The sequence below is a fragment of the Carcharodon carcharias genome, chromosome 19 (assembly GCF_017639515.1).
Source record: "Carcharodon carcharias isolate sCarCar2 chromosome 19, sCarCar2.pri, whole genome shotgun sequence".
NCBI lineage: Eukaryota > Metazoa > Chordata > Chondrichthyes > Lamniformes > Lamnidae > Carcharodon > Carcharodon carcharias.
This window is the reverse complement of record NC_054485.1, coordinates 113,863,534-113,889,628: the sequence shown is the minus strand read 5'-3', so window position 1 is coordinate 113,889,628 and position 26,095 is coordinate 113,863,534. Positions and strand designations below refer to the sequence as shown.

General features: G+C 46.5%; 1 protein-coding gene across 2 annotated transcripts in view; it reads right to left on the bottom strand.

The window, feature by feature from the left end:
• The window catches only part of daxx (death-domain associated protein), a 57,909-nt gene that overhangs the window by 20,563 nt on the left and 11,251 nt on the right, over positions 1-26,095 (bottom strand). For both annotated transcript variants that reach the window (XM_041212572.1, XM_041212573.1), the window contains exons 2-4: positions 13,536-14,430; positions 12,718-13,143; positions 8,193-9,165 (exon numbers count right to left, since the gene is read on the bottom strand). In XM_041212572.1, the coding sequence (XP_041068506.1) occupies positions 8,193-9,165; positions 12,718-13,143; positions 13,536-14,430 (2,294 nt within the window). The remainder of the gene's footprint in view (positions 1-8,192; positions 9,166-12,717; positions 13,144-13,535; positions 14,431-26,095) is intronic.

Below are 26,095 nucleotides of genomic sequence, written 5' to 3'. Positions count from 1 at the left end.
ACCGGCTCTTCAAATGAGCATTATGGCCTAGTGCCATTGCCCTGCCTTTCCTCCATACCCTTGCACACTTGAATAGAAACAATCATCTAATGCCCTCTTGAATGCCTCGACTGAACCTGCTGCCACCATTCATGCAAGGTGGGTGCAATTCTGGATGGTTTCTGTGACCTGAAGCAAGTGATTCCAATTTACACCCAGAAGGCTAAAGACAGGGCATTATTCTAACATCTTGACCACAAGAGTTCTTGTCTCAAAACGTTTGCTACCATTTCCAAAGAGATGTAGGACCGAAACCCAAGACCTTCAGTGCCCCTGCCTGCTGAATGTCTCAAGGTGGGGGGGGGGGGGGGACTAACTCATCACGTTAACAGTGAGTCCGTTCATTAATAACTGGAATGGATTCTTCATTATTTCATGAACAGTAGTGGTGGAGTAGTGTGCGCAGTTTTGGTCTCTTTACTCAAGGATGTACTTGCTATAGAGGGAATGCAGCAAAGGTTCACCAGACTGATTACTGGGATGGCAGGATTGTTGTACGAGGAGAGATAGGGCCAATTTGGCCTGTATTTACTGGGGTTTAAGAGAATGAGAGGTGATCTCATTTAAACATAAAGTTCTGACAGGGATGGACAGACTGGATACAGGGATGATTTTTCCTCAGGATGAGGGCAGGGGCGGGGGGGGGGGGGGGGGGGGGGGGGGGTCTAGTACAATCTCAGGATAAGGGGTAGGCCATTTAGGACTGAGATGAGGAAAAGCTTCTTCACTCAGAGGGTGGTGAACCTGTGGAACCACAGAAGCCTGTGGAGGATAAGTCACTGAATATATTTAAGAAGGAAATAGATAGATTTCTAGATTCTAAAGGTGTCAAGGATTATGGGGGGAGAGCAGGAGTATGGCATTGAGATGGTCATGATCATAATGAATGGCAGAGCAGGCTTGAAGGGCCAAATGACCTACTCCTGCCTCTATTTTTTATGTTTCCCTCTCCCACAACTCAGTGTGATGTTCTCCCAGAAGACGTAAATCCAGGTCCAATTGTATGTATAAACTCTGCTGGACTCAACTGGAGAAAGAGATTCTTGAAGTACTGCGCTATTTATGTGCCTGGGATTCAGTTCTGAGTAGCTGGCACTTCTGCTGGCAAGTCTTCGGATAAGGGATTGGTGAAGCCAGAATAATTTCAGACAGACTGATGGATAATGGTTGCTCGCAGGGAGAATGTTTGTATTGTGTTAACTGTCTGAGTAGACAGTGCCCAGGAGTCAGCTAATGCTTATGGTCTGCAAACAGTGCAGTAGCAGATTATTCCTCAGGACAGATGGAAAGAAAATGACAATCTAGGGGACCATCATATCTCACAAACCATTTCCAGACACTCCCACCCCTCACTGGCTAGAAATAAAAACTGATGCCAGCTCTATTTTAAAAACTAGGAGCAATACAAGTCTTACAAGATCTATGCAGCAAGAGGGAGAAGCTGATGAACCTGGTCTGCACAGAGTGCTCATCATACTGCTCATGGGCATATGCTGTTTATCCAATACATATGGGACACAGACTGACCACAATAAACAAACTCAGCTCTCTTACAGCCTCTGTGCCAACCCCCTAGGGCAGAGCCACTGAAAGACAAGCTCCAACAAGCAGCAGTCAGCCAGTTGAGCACAGGCTCCAGAAGACTGTAAGGCAACAAAGCCAGTAACCATTAGAAAGGGAGGTGGACTCAACCACCTTGAAGGCAGGGGCTCCCGATACAAACATTCAGCTCCTTTGTTGGGCAATGATTGACGCTGGGGAAAACACAGCCCTGCAGAATGCGAACTTTCCACTGTCCTTACAAACAAAATAAAAATACATGGAAAATTGTCAAATTGAAAATTTGGCAGGGCCCTCAACCATGTCTGGCCCATCTCCTGTGCATCCGCACTCACACCTTCCTCTCCCTCCCAGAACCATGTTAGGGTCCCCCTTGTCCCCACTTATCACCCCACCAGCCTCTACATTCAAAGGATCATCCTCTGCCATTTCCGCCAAATCCAGCATGATGCCACCACCAAACACATCTTCCCTTCACCCCCCCGGATCCGCATGGATCGTTCCCTCCGGGACACCCTGGTCCACTCCTCTATCACCCCCTAGAACTCAACCACCTCCCACGGCACCTTCCCATGCAACCGCAGAAGGTGCAACACCTGCCCCTTTACTTCCCCCCTCCTCATCGTCCAAGGGCCAAAACACTCCTTTCAAGTGAAGCAGCATTTTATTTGCGCTTCCCTCAATTTAATCTACTGCATTCGTCGCTCCTAATGCAGTTTCCTCTACATTGGAGAGACCAAACGCAGACTGGGTGACTGCTTTGCAGAATACCTTCAGTCTGTCCACAAGAAAGACCCAGACCTCCCTGTCGCTGGCCATTTCAACACTCCACCCTGCTCGCATGCCCACATGTCCGTCCTTGGCCTGCTTCACTGTTCCAGTGAAGCTCAACGCAAACTGGAGGAACAGCACCTCATCTTCCGACTAGGCACTTTACAGCCTTCGGGACTGAATATTGAGTTCAACAATTTTAGATCATGAACTCTCTTCTCTATCCCCACCCCATTTCCGATCCCCCTTTTTTCCAATAATTTATATAGATTTTTCTTTTCCCACCTATTTCCATTATTTTTAAATGTATTTCCATCCATTGTTTTATCTCTACCTTTTAGCCTATTTCAATCCCTTCCCCACACCCCACCCCCACTAGGGCTATCTGTACCTTGTTCGTCCTGTTTTCTACCCTTAATGTCACCTATTAGCACATTCCTTAGATAATATCACCACCATCAACAACTCTTTGCCCTTTTGTCTGTGACATATTTTGGCAATCTCCACCTATCACTGGCCCTGTATCCAGCTCTACCTGTCCCACCCTCCCTTAAACCAGTTTATATTTCACCTCTCTTCTATTTTTCCTTAGTTCTGTTGAAGAGTCATATGGACTCGAAATGTTAACTGTGTTCCTCTCCGCAGATGCTGTCAGACCTGCTGAGTTTTTCCAGGTATTTTTATTTTGGATTTCTAGCATCTGCAGTTTTTTGCTTTTGTTCTTACAACACAATGCGCCACAAGACTTGCAGCTGTTCAACATGAAATACAGGTGTTGCGTAGGAAGAACACAGGCCACATGGCCTGTTCAAACAATCAACACCCATTAGGTAGACTGAAGACAGTGTAATTTAACTCTGGACACAACGTTTTTAAAATGGAGGGGAGCCGAGAGGAGGACCTGGTGTCCTTCGACATGAATCACAAAGTTAACGTAATACAGTAAGTAATCAGGAAGGCAAATGGTATGTTAGCTGTGTTACAAAGGGGTTAGAGTAAGAGAATGAAAATCCTACTACAATTATACAGGATCTTGATGAGAGCACACATGGAGTACTGCACGTAGTTGTGGTCGCCTTAGCCAAGGGAGGATATACTTGTCTTGGAAGGGTGTAATGACATTGGCTCCTGGGTTGAGGGTTGTTCTTGATGAGGATCTGAGTAAATTAGGCCTATACTCTCAAGTTTAGAAGAATAAAAAAGACCAGCCTTTATCTAGCACCTTTCAGTCAGTGGAGGCCTGAAATGCTTTAGTGAATTAAGTACTTTAAGTGCAGTTGTAATGTGGGAAACATGGGCAGCTAATTTGCACTCAGCAAACTCCCACAAGCAGCAATGTGACAACGACCAGTTAATCTGTGCTTTATGTTGATTGAGGGATTAATACTGGTCAGGACACAAGGGCAGGACTCCATTGCTCTTCTTCAAAATAGTGCCATGGGAACTTTAACGTCCACCTGAGGGGGCAAACGGGGCCTGAGTTTAACATCTCATCGGAAAGACAGTACCTCTGAGTGCTGCACTTGAGCGGGACTGGAACCCAGAAGCTTGTGAATCAGAGGCGAGAGTGCGACCAACTGAGCCACAGTTGACACCAAATGAATGAGGGGTGATCTCATTGAAACACAGACAGGGCGGACACATTGTTTCTGCTGGCTGGAGAATCTAAGACATGGGGAGAGTCTAGGATTGGGATGAAGCAAAATTTCTTCACTCAAGGGATTGTGAATCTTAGAGCTTCAACAGCTCTCCGGGGTAGAGGATTTCAGTCATTGGGATATGGACATATTGTCAAAAATGGCAGAGCAGGCTTGAAGGGTTAAATGGCTCCATCCTGCTCCTATTTATGTTCTTAGGAGTGCAAGCACCACACATTATCCCTATAAAACTGGACAGCTGTGACTAAAGCACCAGTTCAATTAAAAGGCTACAAATGAAGAAAGACCATTAGGACAGCTAGTTATTCAGGTAGACCATTGCACACACTGTGATGACTTGCAGACAGTCTGAACAGTTGGGCTGAGTGGGATTCAGCCTGAAGCAGGGCCTAAGGAAGCAGCATAAGGCAGTCAGGCAGCTGCTGTTGGGAAGAGTTCCCAAAGGGACAGAAATTCCAGTGGCTTTCCTATGACATCTCAAATAGAGCAAAACTTTTTGGGAAGCAATAAACCGCTCAAGTTTCAATTAAACTTTGAGGCAGTAAAGAGGCTGAGTTATTATCCAGTAATCACATTGCTCTCAATACTCTCACTGTGAAAAAGGCAGGATAATTAAGGTGACAGGAGGTGAAGACAGAATATAACATTGTGGAATGTTGGAATCTCCATGGTTATAAATGACACCAGCTCAGACAGACGGTGAACCTGCCTCCCCTCTCAAAGTTCCCATCACACAGTTTCAGAAGTGGAGCAAAAAACTTGTACACTAATAATCTGGGGTGTGAAGAGGCTCCGTATGAAATGTCTGTCTCCAGACAGGCAGCATCTCTCAAAGGCAGTAACTGGAACAAGGCACAAGTCAGGAGTGTGATGGAATACTCTCCACTTCCCTGGATGAGTGCAGCTCCAACAACACGCAAGCTCAGCACCATCCAAGGCAAAGCAGCTGCTTGATCAACACCCCATCTGCTGCCTTCACTCCTTCCATCACTGACAAATTGCACCTTCAAAACCCATGACCTCCACTTAGAAGGACAAGGGCAGCGCACATACATGGGAACATCACCTGGAAGTTCCCCTCCGAGCCTCACACTGTCCTGACTTGGAAGTATATCGCCATTCCTTCACTGTCACTGGGTCAAAATATCCTGGAACTCCCTCCCTAACAGCACTGACGGTGTACCTACACCACATGGACTGCAGCGGCTCCAGAAGGCAGCTCACCACCACTTTTTCAAGGGCAACTAGGGATCGTATCCTAAAAAACATTTTTCTTTTGAATCCAGATTCAAGGTTCCGCTGAACATCATAACATTGGAACACTTAAAATAAAAATAAAAATAATAGACTATCAATTTCTGATCAAATTTCTCAAGATCAGATGCCCCAAATAAATGTTTTTGGAGTTTAATGTGGGCGATCTGGTGATATCCATGTAGGTTTACAACAGAAAAATAAAAATAAAAATAATAGACTATCAATTTCTGATCAAATTTCTCAAGATCAGATGCCCCAAATAAATGTTTTTGGAGTTTAATGTGGGCGATCTGGTGATATCCATGTAGTTTTACAACGGAAACTATCAGCTGCATCATTCCGTGTTCTTCCAGATAACTTTCGGATTCACAACTGAAAGTTTAAGCCAAATGTTAGCATGGAAATTTAGTATGGAATATTTCCCCTATTACACCGACAGTGCACATACTTTTGATAGATTGAGGGAATGGTTGTTAATTGGACATTTCTGGATGAGAGTACCACTGGGAAAGTACTGCTATTGTTGAGGTGCTAAGCAATCTCCCCATAACACGATCCAGGCGTTATTCATAAAACCTGTTTCAAACGGTAACAACTCACCCAATGAGAGGAAGGGAGGCAGTGGCATAGTGGTATTGTCACTGGCATTACCAGAGACTCGGCAATTCTCTAGGGATCTGGGTTCGAATCCCACCATGGCAGATGGTGAAATTTGAATTCAATAAAATCAAAGTCTGAAGATGACCACGAAACCATTGCCGACTGCCATAAAAACCCATCTGGTTCACTAACACCCTTTGGAGAAGGAAATCTGCTGTCCTTACCTGGTGGTGACTGCAATGTGGTTGACTCTGAAATGCCTTCTGAATGAGGCCAATTTGGGATGGGCGATAAATGCTGGCCTAGCCAGCGACGACCACATCCCATGAACGAATAAAAAAAAAGTTTTAACTTTACAAAACTGCACAGGAGCTAAGTTTAATGTGCTAAGCCAAGGGAGGGATCTCAATGAAAGCCAGGTCTCCTAAATGAATCATTGCTTCCTTTTTGAAACCAACTTAGCATCACTCAATCGTTAACTTTCCTTTAAAAGAATGGGCAGCTTGTAAAATAACTCTGGACGTATTAAGCAAACTTCCTCCCACCTCGAATACTTTCTCAAGGAGCAGCGGCTACTAAGATTGATTCAGCAGTCAGGCAGCTAGCTGCAGTACACAGAACTGGGCAATACTGCTCATCATTCTTGTTATAGGAGGGGCCAGTGATTGGATAAACGTCAGATTACAACACAAGCGCTGCAAATCTTCAAGGGAAACCGGTTCAGAGATGGTCTTACTGTGACGTGGTGCTGGATTTGTGCAACTGGTTAAATAGGGTGAGTGTGTGGAGCTATAATAAGACCAAATGTTCCCAACAAACAAATACTCGAGTGTACAGGATTTGAATATCACTGAAAAACTGCGTGGCCAAAACTTTTCATCTTGCACTCATCAGGATGAAACAAGAATTTACACCACAGGAGAAGAGAAGATTCTGACTGGCTGGCAGGTCGACTCCGAATTTCCATGGCAATACCACAGTTAAAGCAACAGCAAACTACAGGCTCCCCATGCTCCCGGGTAATTCAAAAAAGGCACAAGGTTTGAACATATTCCTTTTGTTTGCAGAGGACGGGCCTCTGTGCATGAATGTATGTCACATCTAGCAAGCGTAAATGAGCCATGTTGGGAGCTCAACAGATTATATTAAATTAGTTGGTAGCTAACTATGCACACTCAGGATTGTTCAGCAAGTGCTGTCCAATCTCAGAATTCCATCTAACTGTCGATGTTTCGTTTTGGGTTTTGCAGTTGTGTGCTGGTTGAGTATGGTCAGTAATACGGACACCCGAAGGAATGTGCTGCTCAATCTGATCAGCCAACCGCAGGGACGTACGGCCCATGTACCTGGCCTCACACTAACACTGAAAATTCATTTACAACATTGCTCAATTATGGGGTAGGCCGAACGCCTGAGGGCAGCATCCTTTTAATGGATTCTTGAGTTTGCCCTGATGAGTGAGAGATGAAAAGCTTCAGCAACATGTCTCCATTTTCAGCAATATTGATATTTCCATAACAAAAACAGAATTACCTAGAAAAACTCAGCAGGTCTGGCAGCATCGGCGGAGAAGAAAAGAGTTGACGTTTCGAGTCCTAGTTCTGTCGAAGGGTCATGAGGACTCGAAACGTCAACTCTTTTCTTCTCCGCCGATGCTGCCAGACCTGCTGAGTTTTTCCAGGTAATTCTGTTTTTGTTTTGGATTTCCAGCATCCGCAGTTTTTTTTGTTTTTATCTTGATATTTCCATGCTACTTTAAACCGATTTGCCAAGGTACTGACAGCTTTCCCCAACAAGCACACCCCATCGGCTTTCCTTTTGCTTAATCTGAGCACCTCTCTCTCCCTCCTTTCCCACTACTGCCAGATGTCACCTGTGGTTTTTCCAAATCCTAACCCGTGGAAGCAGTCTTTGGGAATAATGCAGCTAGCGCAGGCAGGATGGGAGGCTCCTTTCACCTGCTCGGGTCCACAGTAGCCAGCTGCCCAGGAAGTGGGTGACAGAGCAGGCTGGGGGCTCAGTCACCGTTATCAGCAGCCTGTTGTAATCGGGGGGTGGGGGGGGGGGGAGGGAGCAGCACGTGTTGGAGGCAGTCGCTGTCGTCGCCTCCTCAGTCTGAAGCAGCCCAGTAAAACTGACTGCGACAGTTTGCTCAAGATCAGTGCAAAGCATCGTCTAATTCAAAGGACACAAAGTGGGAAACACTATCTTTCAGTGGCAGTAACTTTTCTCTCAATCTGCAGCACAACAGGGGGAAGGAACAAAAACAGCAAATCCAAAGGAACTTCGATACAACTTTCTACTTACTGCATCTCCATATCTTGCCCTCGCTTAACTCTCTTTGCAACTGGTGGACTGTCCAGATCGACAGAGCCTTTCTTTTCCCCGTTTACTGCAGTTAAATAAATGTCTGGACTGTGTCCATCAGTTTCCAGCATATCCAAGTTCTCCTTCTTGATAACAGGCCTTCTGTCCAGGTTTGAATCATCTCCTGTGCTCAAAGATTTTGGCTCATAACAGGGGGATGTTTCTGCATTGCACTTATCGTGTGCAGACAGATTGTTTGTTATAGTTTCCTCCCCTGTTGAAAGATCCTCAAGTGCTTCGGAGGCAGTTTTAGGGTTTGGTTTGGCAGTTGGTGCCTCCAGTTTCTGCCCACTGGAGTCTGCTCGTTTCCTCTTTGGACGCCTCACTGCTTGTTCCCCGAGCTCACCTTTCATTCCCTCGTGATCAGTCGGTGGGGGGCTGGCCTCGTCACTCCCAATTTCTTCCTCGGCAGAGCGGGCAGGGCTATCCTCGATGTCGGAATGGTCCCCTTCCCCTGTGACACAGGCAGGGCTCCTCACGTTGTCAGACCCCACACCTTCTACCATGGGAGTAGCAGCCCTGTTCTCACTGCTCGATCCCACCCGTTCCTCTGCATCCCCTTTCTCGCTACTGGATCCAATCCCTTCCTCCACAGCGGGAACAGCTCTGCCTTCAATGCTTAATCCCACTCCTTCCTCCACAGTGCATACGGGACTAGTGCCATCGTCACCCCCAACTTTCGCTGGCGCAGTGCTCCCACTTTCATCGTTGCACTCAGACCCCTCGTGTGTGGTGCAGACAGGGCTGCTCTCATTATTGGAGCTGACATCTTCCCCTGCAGCGTCCAATCCCACTCCTCCTTCCACCTCGCCTTCACCCGATTCTGCATCCTCCTCACTCTCAACATCCGAAGACTGAGCAGACTCTTCAGACTCATCCACCTCTTCCCCATCAGTGCCTTCTGCTTTTTCATCTGAAATACAATTTAAAGGTGTAAACAGTCTCCAAGGAAAAGACAGATTAACTACTTTAAACTGTTGACTGAGCTGAAGAAAGCCAGAGCAGGTGAACAGAAAGTTAAACAGTAAAAGCAAAATACTGCGGATGCCGGAAATCTGAAACAAAAACTAAAATAGCTGGAAAAACTCAGCAGGTCTGACAGCATTTGTGGAGAGGAAGACAGAGTTAATGTTTTGAGTCCATATGATTCTTCATCAGAATCCGCTAGAGGGATCGCATTCAAGGCTGACGCATGTGACAGCCATGGGAAAGTTTCTCTTTCTACTACTTGGATTATTACATTTGCTCAGATTTTTAATCTCAAAATATACAGTTTAGACTGAATCTTTAATAACGTCAGAAAAATCTTTAATTGAAAGAAGTAACTACTTAATTATGCCATTGGATATTAGCCCTCCATTTTTAAAAATTTGTTCATGGGATGTGGGCGTCATTGGCTAGGCCAGCATTTATTGCCCATCCCTAACTGCCTTTGTTCAGAGGGCATTTAAGAGTCAAATACATTGCTGTGGGTCTGGAGTCACATGCAGGCCAGATCAGGTAAGAACAGCAGATTTCCTCCCCTAAAGGGCATTAGTGAACCAGACGGGTTTTTACGACAATCAGCAATGGGTTCATGATCATCAGAGTTTTAATTCCAGATTTTTATTGAATTCAAATTTCATCATTTGCTGTGTCAGGATTCAAACCCTAGTCCCCAGAGCATTATCCTGGGTCTCTGGAATTACCTGAGAATTAATAGATGCTCATCAGGATTTATATTTGCAGGAACACTGAGGAAGGGAATGGGTCATATGTAAGATGAGGAAGGACTATCCCACAGGATATTTGGCTAACGTTTCAGCGGATTACAGAGTATAACCACTCAGTCACAGCTTTTCGACCATCAACTTTGCTCTCTAACTCCCTGTCCCCGCTGGTTTCTTCAATGTCCATCTTACTGCTTGTTGAAACTGGCCATTACAAAAGTAAAAGAGTAGTGAGAGTGACTGCCCTTGACATCATGCCCACCTTTGACCGAATGTGGCATCAAGGAGCCCAAGCAAAACTGGAGTCAATGGGAATCAGGGGGAAAACTCGACGCTGGTTGGAGTCATACCTGGCACAAAGGAAGATGGTTGTGGTTGTTGGAGGTCAATCATCTCAGCTCCAGGACATCACTGCAGGAGTTCCTCAGGTGGATGTCCTTGGCACAACCATCTTCAGCAATGACCTTCCTTTCATAAGGTCAGAAGTGAGGATGTTCACTGATGATAGCACAATGTTCAGCACCATTCCTGACTCCTCAGTTACTGAAGCAGTCCCTGTCCAAATGCAGCAAAAACTGGACAGTATCCAGGCTTGGGCTGACAAGTGGCAAGTGACATTCATGCCACACAAGTGTCAGGCAATGACTAACTCCAACAACAGAGAATCTAACTGTCACTGAATACCCCACTACTAACACTGAGGGTTACCACTGAGCAGAAACTGAACTGGATTAGTCATAAAAGGAGGTCAGAGGCTAGGAATGCTGAGGCGAGTAACTCACCACCTGTCTCCCCAAAGCCTGCCCGCTATCTACAAGGCACAAGTCAGGAGTGTGATGGAATATTTCTCACTTGCTTGGATGAGTGCAGCTCCCATAACACTCAAGAAGCTCAACACCATCCAGGACAAAGCAACCTGTTTTGACTGACACTCCATCTACCACCTTAAACATTCACTCCTTCCACCACTTATACAGTAGCAGCAGTGTCCACCATCCACAAGATGCACTGCAGCAACTCACCAACGCTTCTCTGACAGCACCTTCCAAACCTGCAATCTTTACCACCCAGAAGGGCAAGCACAGCAGATGCGTGGGAACACCTGCAAGCTCCCCTCCAAGTCACTAACCCTGACTTGGAAATATATCGTCATTCCTTCACGCTGCTGGGTCTAATCCTGGAACTCCCTCCCTAACAGCACTGTGGGTGTACCTACACCACAGGGACAAAATCCTGGAACTCCCTCCCTAACAGCACTGTGGGTGTACCTACACCACAGGGACAAAATCCTGGAACTCCCTCCCTAACAGCACTGTGGGTGTACCTACACCACAGGGACAAAATCCTGGAACTCCCTCCCTAACAGCACTGTGGGTGTACCTACACCACACGGACAAAATCCTGGAGCTCCCTCCCTAACAGCGCTGTGGGTGTACCTACACCACACGGACAAAATCCTGGAACTCCCTCCCTAACAGCACTGTGGGTGTACCTACACCACACGGACAAAATCCTGGAACTCCCTCCCTAACAGCACTGTGGGTGTACCTACACCACATGGACAAAATCCTGGAACTCCCTCCCTAACAGCACTGTGGGTGTACCTACACCACATGCAGCAGTTCAAGGAAGTGGCTCACCACCACCTACTCAAAGGCAGATAGGGATGGGCAATAAATGCTGGCTTAACCAGTGGCTACACATCCTGTGAACAAATAAACATTAAAAAAAAATTCCTCAAGGGAAACATGGAAAGGGTATTAGGCAGCAGAAGTTTGCTGCTTAGTCCCACTCTTTAGAATGTGCTCAAATGGCCAACATTCTTCACAAAAGGATCCCACATACAAACATCTGGCCCAGCATGACAGCTAAGACTAGACAGGTGATGAATACAAAGTCTGCAAAGAGGCATCAATAGATTCAGAGGGTGGGAAAAATCTGGCAGATGAATATGTGGGAAAAAGTAAGCTTGTCCAATTTGGCAGGAAGAATAGAATAGCAGAATTTTATACAAATAGATAGAGATTGCAGAATGTTGTGGTACAGAGGGACCTGGGTTTAGACCTGCTGAGTTTTTCCATGTAATTCTGTTTTTGTTAAGGCAAATGGAATGTTGTTCTTTATTGCAAGAGGGATGCAGTATAAAAGCAGGGAAATCTTGCTACCACAGTGCATGGCATTGGTGAGACCACACCTAGAGTATTGTGTACAGCTTTAGTCTCTCTTATTTAAGGGAGGGATATACTTGTATTGGAAGTAGTTCAATGAAGGTACTCTAGGCTGGTTCCTGCATGAAGGGATTGCCTTATAAAGGAAAGGTTGAGCAGATCAGGTCTATATTCTTTGGAGTTTAGAAGAACAAGGGGTGATCTTATTGAAACAGATAACTTTGAGGCTTTGGCGGGGGGGGGGGGGGGGGGGGGGGGGGGGGGGGGGGGGGGGGTTTGACAGGTTAAATGCTGAGAGGAATCCGGAACTTGAGGGCACGGTTAAAGAATAAGAGGTCTCCCTTCTAAGACTGAGGTAGAGGAATTTCTTCTAACAGGGGGTCATTTCTCTTTGGAATTCCATACCTCAGACATTATTTGAGGCTGGGTTATGGGTACATTCCCTGCCAAGTTAGACAGTTTGATCTATTTGACAGAGCAGGCTCAAGGGGCCAAATGGTCCACTCCTCTTCCTGATTCTCATGATTGGTTGCAAGCAACGTGTGAGGATATCGAAGCAGCTTCTAAAACACACAAGGTAGTAGTTACCTTCTTGTGGCTCTTCCTCAGCTTCTACAACCTCCTCAATCTTTGACAGCTCCTCTTCAATATCCGGATCTGATGACAAGTCCTCCTCGTCATCCTCCTCTTCCTCCTCCTCCTCAGAGTCACGAGCATCCTCCTCTTCCATCTCCTCTTCCTCTGGTTCTTTCCCTTTACTTTCATCCACCTTTAGAAGCTTCTCTTGCTGCTCCTTGACCCCCTCAGCATTCGCTTTGGAGGCCTCAGAGGTGGAGGTCACCGCCGACTGGAGCAGTTTCTTCTTCTTCTTCCTCTTTTCTTCCTCTTCTATTTCACCAACGTCCTGAATCTCAGCATATTTCCGCACCACCTCATCAAGGCGGCCAAGAGCGATGGAACGGTTTGACCTGAGCCGCTTCTCTAAGGTGATGTCGGTCATGGCTGGGTCCTTACCTGGAAATAAAGAAAAACAGGTTATACTGCGATGCTGGTGAATGGTGAGATGAGGCAGCTGTTCTGGGTTACACTGACAGCTCCACAGTCTCTCAGGCTGGTGAAAGAACTGTTCACAGCATGACTACGCAGCCAGTGCTCTGCTCACCAGAGAGAACGCCAAGAGAGAGAGCAGATAATCCTCTTAGCTCATCACCAAGATTAACCAAGAGCAAAAGCAAGCTTTATAAAAGACTCCACCTCATTTATGCTGTAGTGGAGGAGACTGTCCTGTGGTTCCCCACTGAAACATGTGGTGGCATTTCCACAGCACAGGCCACTACATCATCACACGCCCAGCATGCTCCATCCCACGCTCCCACCCACCCAGCATCAGCCACTGACCCACCTACCTGGCTTATAATCATCAGTGAGGTGGCTGCCAAAATTGTACACCAAGTCCAGGTGGCGCCTCTCTTGCAGACGATTGCCAACCTCCCGGAACACATCCTGTGCCATGCTCTGGATCTGCCTCTGGCTGAGTCCTAACGAGTGCTTGACGCTGACTTTCTGCATGATGTTCCGGATGTCCTGGTAGTCAGGGAAATGATCCGGTTTGTTGATGAACCTCTCGATCTTGCGGTTGATTTCGGGGTATCGTGTGCCGGTGAAGGCGATGCGCTGCTCGATGACCCGACCAGTCAGGCTCGAGCAGCTCTTCAGCTCACACAGCTTCTCGAAGATCTTCACCATCTTCTTCTTGAGTCGGTGCTCCTGGATGTAAGAGGAATCCTCATCTTGCAACTCATTCAGGTCCAGCTCCTTCTCCTGAAGCCGCTTGATTTCATCGGCGTAAACCTTTAAGAGATTCTCCAGGTAGCGGATCTGACGGCGTGACCCGCTGCCAATATGTTTCTTTTTGGCGGTTGCTATGGCGGTGGCCTGTGTAACTGAGGTAGAGGCGACATCCCCGGACTGGGCAGAAGTCCTCTCGGAGCAGTCATTCTGCTCTTTAACATCTTGGGTAGACTGACCCTCAGGCCCTGCAGCCAGCGGCTGCTTGGAGTTGTCCCTGTTGGTTAAGGCAAGTTTAGTTTTTTGAGAGTTGGCTTTGAGTGCCGTACAGAGCTCATTGATGTAAACAAAGACTTTGCTTTTCTTGCCCTGCACTCGGGTGAGGCAGCGGCCCAGAACGTTGCGGAACTCTGTGGAGGCCAAATAGTCCGGAAAAGCCTTGCTGTACTTTCTCTGCAGGAAATTTATCACCTCCGGGTTTTCTTCCGTTAAAGACCCACAGAATTCCACAAACTGAAGCGGGGAGGGTGGAAACAGAAAGTAGACGTGTTAGTCAACGATCACAGTTCACGTTTACAAGCAAGTCTGCCCTCAATCACAGTCACCATCACATTGTAACCATCCACCTTTTCCAAAAATAGACTTTATTCATAGAATTTATAAAAATACATGACATAAGTTAGTGTGTAAACCAGGTGTATTTCAAAATGTGGCACTATTGGGTGCTTCACTGCACTGTTGATTATAGCTCATATTTACAAACTTCATCTCATGTCCAACCTACAGCCCAAAAGGGTTTACATGGCTCCCAAACCCTCAGTGTACTAAAGGAGGGCACTAGACAGTGGTCTTTTGCTACTGCAACTTCACTGCATACCTCAGCATGTAGCCCTGGACTTCGGAATGTGCCAGTCCGCACCACTCAGCCCGGACAGCTCTTTGCAGCTGAAAACCAGCAGGTTTTGGGCAGACCAAGGAGCGTCTTTCACTGAGTTGATGGTTCTCCAGCTGCAGTTGATGTTTATCTTGCTGTCCCACACACCACCCTAAACCCCGGGGAACAGCTTGAGGAGGGCAGAGTCCTGCATCACAAAGCTACTCAGGATGAACCCCGATAAAAACTCCTGCATCTCTCTCCAAACCAGGGGAAGATGGTCTAGTGATCCAGAGGCCCAGGCTAAAGCTCTGGGGACTTGGGTTCAAATCCCAGCACAGCTGATGGAATTTAATTTCAACCGATAAAAACTGAAATGTAAAGATAGTCTCAGTCATGGTGACCATGAAACTATCAGGTTCACTGATGCCCTTTAAGGAAGGAATTCTGCAGACTTACCTGGTCTGGCCTACTTGTGACTCCAGACCCACAGCAATGTGGTTGACTCTTGACTGCCCCCTGAAATGGCCAAACAAGCCACTCAGTTGTAACAAACTGCTACAAAGTCACAAAAAAAGGAATGAAACCGGACGGACCACCCGGCATCGACCAAAGCACCGGAAACAACAGCAAACTGGAAGAACTGTTTCTCACACTAGTCAAGCAACAGCCTATATAGTCATCCTCACGGAATCATACCTTACAGATAATGTCCTAGACACCACCATCACCATCCCTGGATATGTCCTGCTCCACTGGCAGGACAGAACCAGCAGAGGTGGCGGCACAGTGGTAAACAGTCGGGAGGGAGTTGCCCTGGGAGTCCTCAACATCGACTCCGACCCCATGAAGTCTCATGGCATTAGGTCAAACATGGGCAAGGAAATGTCCTGCTGATTACCGTGTACCACCCTCCCTCAGCTGATGAATCGGTGCTTCTCCATGTTGAACACCACTTGGAGGAAGCACTGAGGGTGGCAAGGGCGCAGAATGCACTCTGGGTGAGGGACTTCAGTGTCCATCACCAAGAGTGGCTCGGTAGCACCACTACTGGCCAAGCTGGCCAAGTCCTAGCCTGACATAGCTGCTAGACTGGGTCTGCGGCAGGTGGTGAGGCAACTGAGAGGGAAAAACTTGACCTCAACCTCACCAACCTGCCTGCTGCAGATGCATCTGTCCATGATAGTATTGGTAGGAGCGATCACCATACAGTCGTTGTGGAGATGAAGTCCCACCTTCACATTGAAGATACTCTGCATCGTGTTGTGTGGCACTACCACCATGCTAAATGGGATAGATTTTGAACATATCTAGCAACTCAAAACTGGGCATCTATGAGGCGCTATGGGACATCAGCATTAGAATTGTACTCGAACACAATCTGTAACCTCATGGCCCAGCATATCCCCCACTCTACCATTACTATCAAGCCCAGGGAATCAACTCTGGTTCAATGAAGAGTGCAGGAGGGCGTGTCAGGAGCAGCACCAGGCATACCTAAAAATGAGGTGTCAACCTGGTGAAGCTAAACCACAGGACTACTTACGTGCCAAACACCATAAGCAGCAAGTGATAGACAAGGCTAAGCGATCCAAAATTAATGGATCAGGACCAAGCTCTGCAGTCCTACACATCCAGTCCCCCTGGTGGACAATTAAACAACTCACTGGAAGAGGTGGCTCCACAAACATCCCCATCCTATGTGATGGGGGAGCCCAGCGCATTAGTGCAAAAGGTAAGGTCGAAGCATTTGCTACAATCTTCAGCCAGAAGTGCTGAGTGGATGATCCGTCTTGGCCTCCTCCGGAGATCCCCAGCATCACAGATGCCAGGCTTCAGCCAATTGGAATCACACATGATATCAAGAAATGGCTGAAGGCACTGGATACTGCAAAGGCTATGGACCCTGACAACATTCTGGCAATAGTACTGAAGACTTGTGCTCCAGAACTTGCTGCACCCCTAGCCAAGCAGTTCCAGTACAGCTACAACACTGGCACCTACCCGGCTATGTGGAATATTGCCCAGGTATGTCCTGTACACAAAAAAACAGGATAAATCCAGCCAGGCCAATTAACACTCCATCAGTCTACTCAACCATCAATAAAGTAATGGAATGGGTCATCAAGCGGCACTTGCTTAGCGACAAACTGCTCACTGGCACCTAGTTTGGGTTCCACCAGGGTCACTCAGCTCCTGACCTCATTACAGCCTTGGTTCAAACTGGACCAAAAAAGAGCTGAGGTGAGAGTGACTGCCCTTGATATCAAGGCTATGCTTAACCGAGTGTGGCATCAAGGAGCCCTAGCAAAACTGCAGTCAATGGGAACTGGGGGAAAACCCTCTGCTGGTAGGAGCCATACCTAGCAGTAAGGCACATGGTTGTGGCTGTTGAAGATCAATCATCTCAGCTCCAGGACATCACTGCAGGAGCTCCTCAGAATATTGTCCTCAGCCCAACCATCTTCAGCTACTTCATCAATGACAGAAGTGGGGATGTTCGCTGATGATTGCACAATGTTCAGCACCACTCACGACTCCTCAGGCACTGAAGCAGTCCATGTCCAAATGCAGCAAGACCTGGACGATATCCAGGTTTGGGTTGACAAGTGGCAAGTAACATTTGTGCCACGCAATGACCATCTGCAACAAGAGAGAATCTAATCATCACCCCTTGATGTTCAATGTCATTACCATCACTGAATCCCCCACTATCAACATCCTGGGGGGTCACCATTGACCAGAAACTGAACTGGACTAGCCATATAAATACTGCGGCTACATAAGGTCAGAGATTAAGAATCCTGCAACGAGTAACTCACCTCCTGATTCCCCAAAGCCAGGCCACCATCTGCAAGGCATAAGTCAGCAGTGTGGTGGAAACCCCCCACTTGCCTGGATGAGTGCAGCTCCTCCAACACTCGAAGCTTGACACCGTTCAGGACAAAGCAGCCCCGCTTGATTGGCACATTCACACCCTCCACCATCAGCGCACAGTAGTAGCAATGTGTACCAACTACACGATGCACTGCAGGAACTCACCAAGGCTCCTTGGACAGCACCTTCCAAACCCGCGACATCTACCATCTAGAAGGACAAGGGCAGCAGATAGATGGGAACACCACCACTTGGAAGTTCCCTTCCAAGTCACTCACCATCCCGACTTGGTCACTGAGTCACAATCCTGTAGCTCCCTTCCTAACAGCACTGTGGGTGTACCTACACATGAGCTGCAGCAGTTCAAGGCAGCTCACCACTACCTTAAGGGCAACTAGGGATGGGCAACAAATGCTGGCCCAGCCAGTGAAGCCCACACCCTGTGAATGAATAAAATAAAGTTAAGCTGGTAATTTATTTCATCAATTTATGGAGGAGCTTGCTGCATGCAAGTAGGCTGCTGCGTGTGTATCCTGCATCAGTGACTACACTTCAAAAGTAGTTCATTGGTTGTAAAGCACTTTGGGATGTCCTGAGGTCGTGAAAAGTGCTTTACAAAAACAAGTCTCTCTATCATTTGTAAACCAACATAAGCCCCCCCTTACACAGCAGAGGGCTGCTGGGGCCATGGACGCTCCTGTGGTGCTGACACCTGGCACAAAACTGGTACAGATTCACCCAGTTTCCTACCGAGCTCAGAAAGCATGCAATTTGAAAAACCATCATTACATCTCTGAATAATCCACTCCAGGTTGCAATTATGGACCTTGGTTTAATTAATGCAGCCATTTTCAAAGAGTAGCTCTGTCCCCACAGTGTGATCCTATTAAGAACGCAATTAAATCTCCTTCATAATCTTTTAAAACTCAGGTGAAAAGGTAATGGGCTGACAGGAATCAAATGATTCTCAGTATTAACTGTGGGGACAGAGTTGGGCTGCAAGTAACTCAGCTTCAGAAAGCAGACATGTCGGAACTTTATTCAAGGGCCAGGCCCTGAATCCAGCCAAACTCAGTGGAATGAAAATAAATATCTAGCCCCCTCCCCCATTTAGTAAAAAGGCTGCAGAGTATAGGGATTAGTAAGTCTCAGTCCCTTGCACACAGGTCAACAGCAACAACTTGCATTTATATATCTTTATTCTGGTTAAACATCCCAAGGCATGGGCACAGGAATTTTACCAAAGTTTGCCACTGAGCCACTGAAGGTGGTTATCAGGTGGATGATCAAAAGCTTGGTCAAAGGGATAAGTCTTGTGGAACGTCAGACGAGAGATGTAGATGGACGGAGAGATTTAGGGAAGGACTTTGTGTCAAAGCAGCTGTGAGCACTGTCACAGTGATGCAATTAAAACCTGAGTAATTCTTGTGGCAGTTCCCATTAATAATTCCCATACCAACTTCCATTTCTGTAACAGCTTTCAGCCTCAGGAAGCCCCAAAGCACTTCACTGAATGGAGGAGTCACCCTCAATTTGAATTTATTCTCAATTATCTTCGATTTTTAGCTCCTGAAACTATCCTGTAATTTATCTTCACTGTGCATAAACCTGCTGCCACACGAAACCAAGACTAGGCTCCAAAAGCAATTCATTGGCTGTGAACCACTTCTGGGATATTCTGTCAAAGAAAATATTTAAAAGCAAGTTTGTTCTCCTCATTCTTTTCTGACTGATTTATAATAGCAGGTTTTGTGGTCAGAGAGAGAAGTTCTCACGTTAAATTCAATAAGGACCTAACTAGGAGCAAGAAGCCGCCATTCTGCCCCTCAAAACTATTCACCATTCATTAAGATCAAGACTGATTTCTGGGCCGAATTCCACTCTCCCTCCCAACTCCAATATCCCTCAATTTCCCCTAGAGTAACAACAGCTGCCACAGCTCTGAGAATTCCTTTAGTGAAGGAGTTTCTCCTCATCTCCATCCTAAGTGATCGACTCCTTATCAGAGACGATGATCCCTAGCTCTAGGCTTTCCATGAAGGGGAAACAACCTCTAAGGTATCCATCTCATCAAGACCACTCAATGTCATGGCTCAATGAAATCGCCTCAATTCTTCAAAACTCCAATGGCCTCAACAGAAGTGTTCTCAGTAGGTGCTCTTCAGTTTAAATGGTCCACTTTTAGAGAGAAAGCAATTGTTATCCAGTTTTACACAGCAAGACATATAGGGAGATCTACATTTTAAATGTACTGTTCATGAATGGATTGGGCGCAAACAAAGCCACTCGTTAAACTCACAGGGTGTGGGCTTTGCTGGCTCGGCCAGCATTTATTGTCCATCCCTAATTGCCCTTGAGAAGATGGTGGTGAGCTGCCTTCTTGAACTGTGGCAGTCCATGTGGTGATGGAGCAGAGGATACGGCAGCTGCCCAGTGGTACTGTTTTTACCATTTGCCCGCCCAAACGGCCACAGAGGTGCCTAAATGGAGTCTTAGAATTCAGCCCGTTAACTCAGTTTTTAACTTCCAGTTGTTTATTCATTCATGGGATGTGGGCTTTGTTGACTGGGCCAGCATTTATTGTCCATCCCTAATTGTCCTTGAGAAGGAGGTGGTGAGCTGCCTTCTTACACCGCTGCAGTCCATGTGGTGTAGGTACACCCACCGTGCTGTTAGGGAGTTCAGGATTTTGTCCGTGTGGTGTAGGTACACCCACAGTGCTGTTAGGGAGGGAGTTCCAAGATTTTGTCCATGTGGTGTAGGTACACCCACAGTGCTGTTAGGGAGGGAGTTCCAGGATTTTGACCCAGCGACAGTGAAGGAACGGCGATATATTTCCAAGTCAGGATGGTGAGTGACTTGGAGGGGAACTTCCAGCTGGTGGTGTTCCCATCTATCTGCTGCCACTGTCCTTCTCAATGATGTGAGTTTGGAAGGTGCTGTCTGAGGAGGCTTGGTGAATTCCTGCAGTGCATCCTGTAGATGATACACACACTGCTGCTGCACGTCAGTGGTAGAGGGGGTGCTAATCAAGTATATTAAATGAAATAATTTAATTACATATCAGGAAGGCCAAAGATATTGTCTTCTATACCCATTCCAAACTCCACTCCCTAGGCTCCAACCTCTCCCTGGCAACACTGAGGTTAAGCCAGGATCTGTTCATCTCGGGTTCATGAGGTGAATTTCCGACCTCACATTCGTACCATCATGAAGGCCATCTATTTCCACCTGTGCCATCGCCCTGTCTCAGCTCATCTGCTGTTCAAAACGGAGACTGCTGGATTTCTGCTAGCCAAAGGGACGTGGGCAAAAGCAGGTTTATGGAGCCAGGCATAGGTCAGCCACAAATTCATTGAAGAGAACAGGCTCAAGGAAGTAAACAGTCTCCTTCTGCGTTTCTACCTCTGACCTTCTCCAGCTGCACAATCCCAAGGTATCAAGCTTTCCAGTAATTCCAGCCTTTTGAGATCCCGGATTTTAATCACTTCACCACTGGAGACTGGATCTGCAGCTGCCAAGGCCCAAACTTTGGAATTTCCTCCATAAATCTCTCTGCCTCTCGATCTCTTTCCCCATTTAAGATGCTCCTTATAACTTAGCTCTTTGACCAGTTTTTGGTCATCTGCCTGAATATCCCCTCGCAAACATTCCTGTTAAGCACTTGGGATGTTTTAAAACATCTACAGTGCGTAAAAATACAAGTTATTTTTAATTCATTTACAGGATGTGGCTGGGCCAGCATTCATTCCCTATCTCTAGTTGCCCTTGAAAAGTTGGTGGTGAGCTGCCTTCTTGAATCGCTCAGTCCATGCAGTGTAGGTACACCCACAGTGCTGCTGGAAAGGTAGTTCCAAGATTTTGACCCAGCGACAGTGAAGGAACGGCGATATATTTCCAATCAAGATGGTGTGTGGCTTGGAGGGGAACTTCTATTTCTATCAGCTGCCCTTGTCCTTCTAGATGATAGTAATTGTGGGTTTAGAAGATGCGTCCAAGGAGGCTTGCTGAATTCCTGCAGTGCATCTTGTAGATGGTAGACACTGCTGCTACTGTTCATCAGTGGAGGAGGGAATGAATGTTTGTGGGTGGGGCGCCAATCAAGTGGGGCTTTGTCCTGGATGGTGTCCAACTTGAATGTTGTTGGAGCTGCACTCATCCAGGCAAGTGGGGAGTATTCCATCACACCTCCTGACTTGTGCCTTGTAGATGGTGGACAGTCAAGAGATGAGTTACTCGTCACAAGATTCCCAGCCTCTTACCTGCTCTTGTAGCCACAGCATTTATATGGCTAGTTCCAGTTCAGTTTCTGCTCTATGGTAACCCCCAGGATGTTGATAACAGGGTTTCAGCGATGGTAATGCCATTGAATGTCAAGGGTGATGGTTGGATTCTCTCAAACTGGAAATGGTCATTACCTGACACTTGTGTGGCGTGAATGTTACTTGCCACTTGTCAGCCCAAGCCTGGATATTATCCAGGTCTTGCTGCATTTGGACATGGGCTGCTTCAGTATCTGAGGAGTCACGAATGGTGAACATTCTGACTTTATGATGGAAGGAAGGTCATTGATGAAGCAGCTGAATTGTGTGGGCCTAGGACACTATCTGGAGGAACACCTGCAGTGATGTCCTGGAACTGAGATGACTGACCAGCAACAACAACCATCTTTCCTTGTGCTAGATATGACTCCAACCAGGGGAGAGTTTTACCGATTCCCACTGACTCCAGCTTTGCTAGGACTCATTGATGCCACACTCAGTCAAATGCGGCCTTGGTGTCAAGGGCAGTAACTCTCACCTTGGAAATTCAGCTCTTTTGTCTATGTTCGTACGAAGGCTGTAATGAGGTCAGGAGCTGAGTGGCCCTGGTGGAACCCAAGCTAAACGTAAGCAAGCAGGTTATTGCTAAGCAAGTGCCGCTTGATAGCACCGTTGATGATCCCTTCCATCACTTTACAGATGATCGGGAGTAGACTGATGGGGCGGTAATTGACTGGGTTGGATTTGTTCAGCTTTTTGTGGACAGGACATACCTGGGCAATTTTCCACATAGTTGCAGTGTTGTAGTTGTACTGAAACAGCTTGGCTAGGGGCGCAGCAAGTCTTGGACAGCACAAGCCCTCCGTTGTTAGCAAGGACTTTGCAGGGCTGGGTTTGCCGTTGTCGTTTCCGGTGCCTTGGTCGTTGCTGGGTGGTCCACCAGGATTCATTCCTTTTTATTGAGTTTTTAGCAGTTTGGTGCGACTGAGTGGATTGTTAGGCTATTTCAGATGGGCATTTAACAGTCAACCACATTACTGCACATTTCCTTCTCTAAAGGACATCAGTAAACCAGATGGGTTTTTACGACAATTGACAATGGTCATCATCAGACTTTTAATTCCAGATTTTTATTGAATTCAAATTCCACCATCTGCTGTGGCAGGATTCAAACCCAGGTCTCCAAAGCATTCCCCTGGGTCTCTAGATTACTATCCCAGTGACAATAACACTATGCCACCACCTCCCCCTATTGTTACTGACAGTAATCCCTCCCGCTCACTGCTCTTCCTCCTGGCTTCACTATTGAAGGACAAAATGAGCTTAAAAACTGACCGAGATTCAGGAAGTCCAACGACCCAACACAAGGTCACAAATAAGCCTCCAAGGAAACAATCTGTACATAATTGAAGAGATAAACGTCTCTTTTCATTGTATCTGCATGGGGTTGAATCTTATGCAACACACTGGATGCAGCACTCAGGGCAAATGATTTGAGGTAATTGGATTTCTTGACTGAGCAGGAACCCACATGTGGAGAAACCTAGGGTTACCGAAACCTCTCAGCCCACTTCTCCACAACACTTTAACCGGAGACAAAGGATCTGAATCTGATATGAAATACAGCTTCCTAAGTGTATTAGTGCAACTAGGGTGAGGATTTTAACAAACAGTAGCTGGCAAGTGATTTGCCTTGGGACATCAAGTTGGAAACACATACCTGCAAGGGTCGTTTAGGTCCCACATTGGGCACAAGTCCTGGAGGAAAAGCGGCCGACCCACTCCTCAGAACCCGTCAGATTTCCGAAAGTACAACGTGCTTTTGAAAGATGAACCTTAAACTTTTAGATTTCACTGTCGCTGGGTCAAAATCCCAGAACTCCCTAACAGGACCACGGGTGTGTCTACACCACGTGGACAGCAGCGGTTCAAGGCGGCAGCTCACCACCACCTTCCCAAGGGCAATTAGGGATGGGCAATAAATGCTGCTCCACGCACCCCATGAAAGAATTTTAAAAATCAGCCCAAGAAAGCTTCTTACTGTATGATTTTTGTTCATTTAAAGAGAGGGCGTTCCACTGAGGAAACATGGGTACACGATTCCAATTATTTGCTATTTCACGTCACTTCTGTAGTTCCTCCACAATCAACACTCAGTTCTCAAAAACGTAACATACATTGCAACTTCAAGATACCAGAACAAGACGGGTCACAACTGAAGCTCGGCAATTACAATACTGTGCTCCAAAAATATGACTAACTCTTCTGTGAGGAATTTGTGCAATAAAAAAGAATCTCTCCCAAGAAACATTTTTAAACTGTAAAATTATTCAAAAAGTTAAACTTTGCCCTGGATTTTCATTTTGAAAAGTTAGGAACAGGATGTCACGGGTAGATTATTAACTGACAGGGTGGTTCGGAGGTTTCGTGTGACATCTAACTCATGGGTAAACTGTGGGTCATGTAGCTTCTTTTGGAAGTGATGGAGAGTTGACTTGATGCAGCCCCACCCTGGATGGGGAGAGAAAGAACATGTAAAATATGACACCTTCCACAACCCCAGGATGTCCCACAGCTTCATGGCCAGTGAAGATTTTTTTCTAAAAAAGGCACACTAATGTAGCAAACAGTTTGGGAATGGCAAGATCACAAAACCAGATACATAACCAGACCTGCTTTTCGCAACACTCGTTCCCTTGGACCCCAGAATTGCCAAAGTATCTTTTGTGCCTGCCCAAGGGGGTAGAACAGGCTAATGCCTCATCTGAAAGACAGCACCTCTGGTCGTGCAGCACTCCTTCAGCACAGTGGGCAAGTATCAGCCTAGGTTGTGGGCTCAAGTCTCCAAGTGGACTCAAACCCACAAATTCTTGACTCAGATGACATTTCTACCACTGAGCTAAAAGGGACTTCATTATTAATTGCCTAATGCACAGATTAATCATCGAGGGGCTCCACAGAATTCTACACAAATATGAAATGCGAAAAAGACAGTTAATTCATCAAAAAAAAATGGTGGCATCTGAATGATTTTGATTGCAATGCCAAGGGAACATGTTTGCACTTTGGGTACCTGATAAATGTGGAGCGTCCAGATAAGATGCAGGGCAAGACACCCGCCAATCTGTCCAATCAACAAGGCTTAGCCCCAGGAGCATTTGTGTCGCATATCCATCTCTCAGCCAGGCTGGTTACCTTTCTGAGGAGCCCATAGTGGACATTCTTGTGCTGTGGATCTGTACCCACTAGAGAAAAGAGATTCAGCGTATCAGTCTGGGTTGGATTGAAACCCAGCAAGTCGCAGAGCTGAAAGGATTTGTTCATCCAGTTTCTCAGGGAGTTTAAAAAAAAAATCTATAAAAGCCACTCATTCCCCCCATACAGCACAGTTCCCACTCTGGCCTGAATCAGTTCTAGTGCTACACCCACCCAGCTAAGTATGCACCAAGTAGAGTTCTGACCACTTGACCAATCGTTTAATCAGTTTGACCACATTTCCTAAACTAACACAGCCTTCTGTACAGCCTGAGGGGATCTGGTGTCATGCAGAGATGTTCAAAACAAAATACATTAGTCAGCAGGACAAAATCAGGCACACAGACACAGCACTGTCAGGGAGGAGCGATACGGGTTACTCACCAGACTGGTTACACAAATTATTAAACTGTTACAGTAACACAAGATTTGTGCAATTCCTATGACAAAAGTACACGTGGAAAGTTGCAAAACTGTGGTCACTTTCCATTTACCTTCAGACTTCATGCAACAAAATACATTTGTTAAATTGTCCTCAACAGCCAAATCCAGTGAAACAATTGCTTCACCATATCATTCGGTTGTCTGTTTAGAAAGGGGAATGAAGTCACTGTATAAGGTACTTTTAGGTTCTGGGACCAACTGTTCAAATATACAGAACCCTTCCCCCCACATCCTATTCAAAGCCAATGAAAACGCACAACGGCACAAGGTGCCACAGAAGCACTCAGATCAATAACAGAAAATGCTGGATATAGACAGCAAGCGCATCAGCTTCTGAAAGAGAGAAAATGTCAATATTGCAGATCAACACCCATCACCAGAACAAAGGTTTTCAAGGAGCTCTGGCGAAGGGGTGCCTGCTGGAAACATTAACAGATTTTTTTTCATCTGCCAATAGAACGCCATC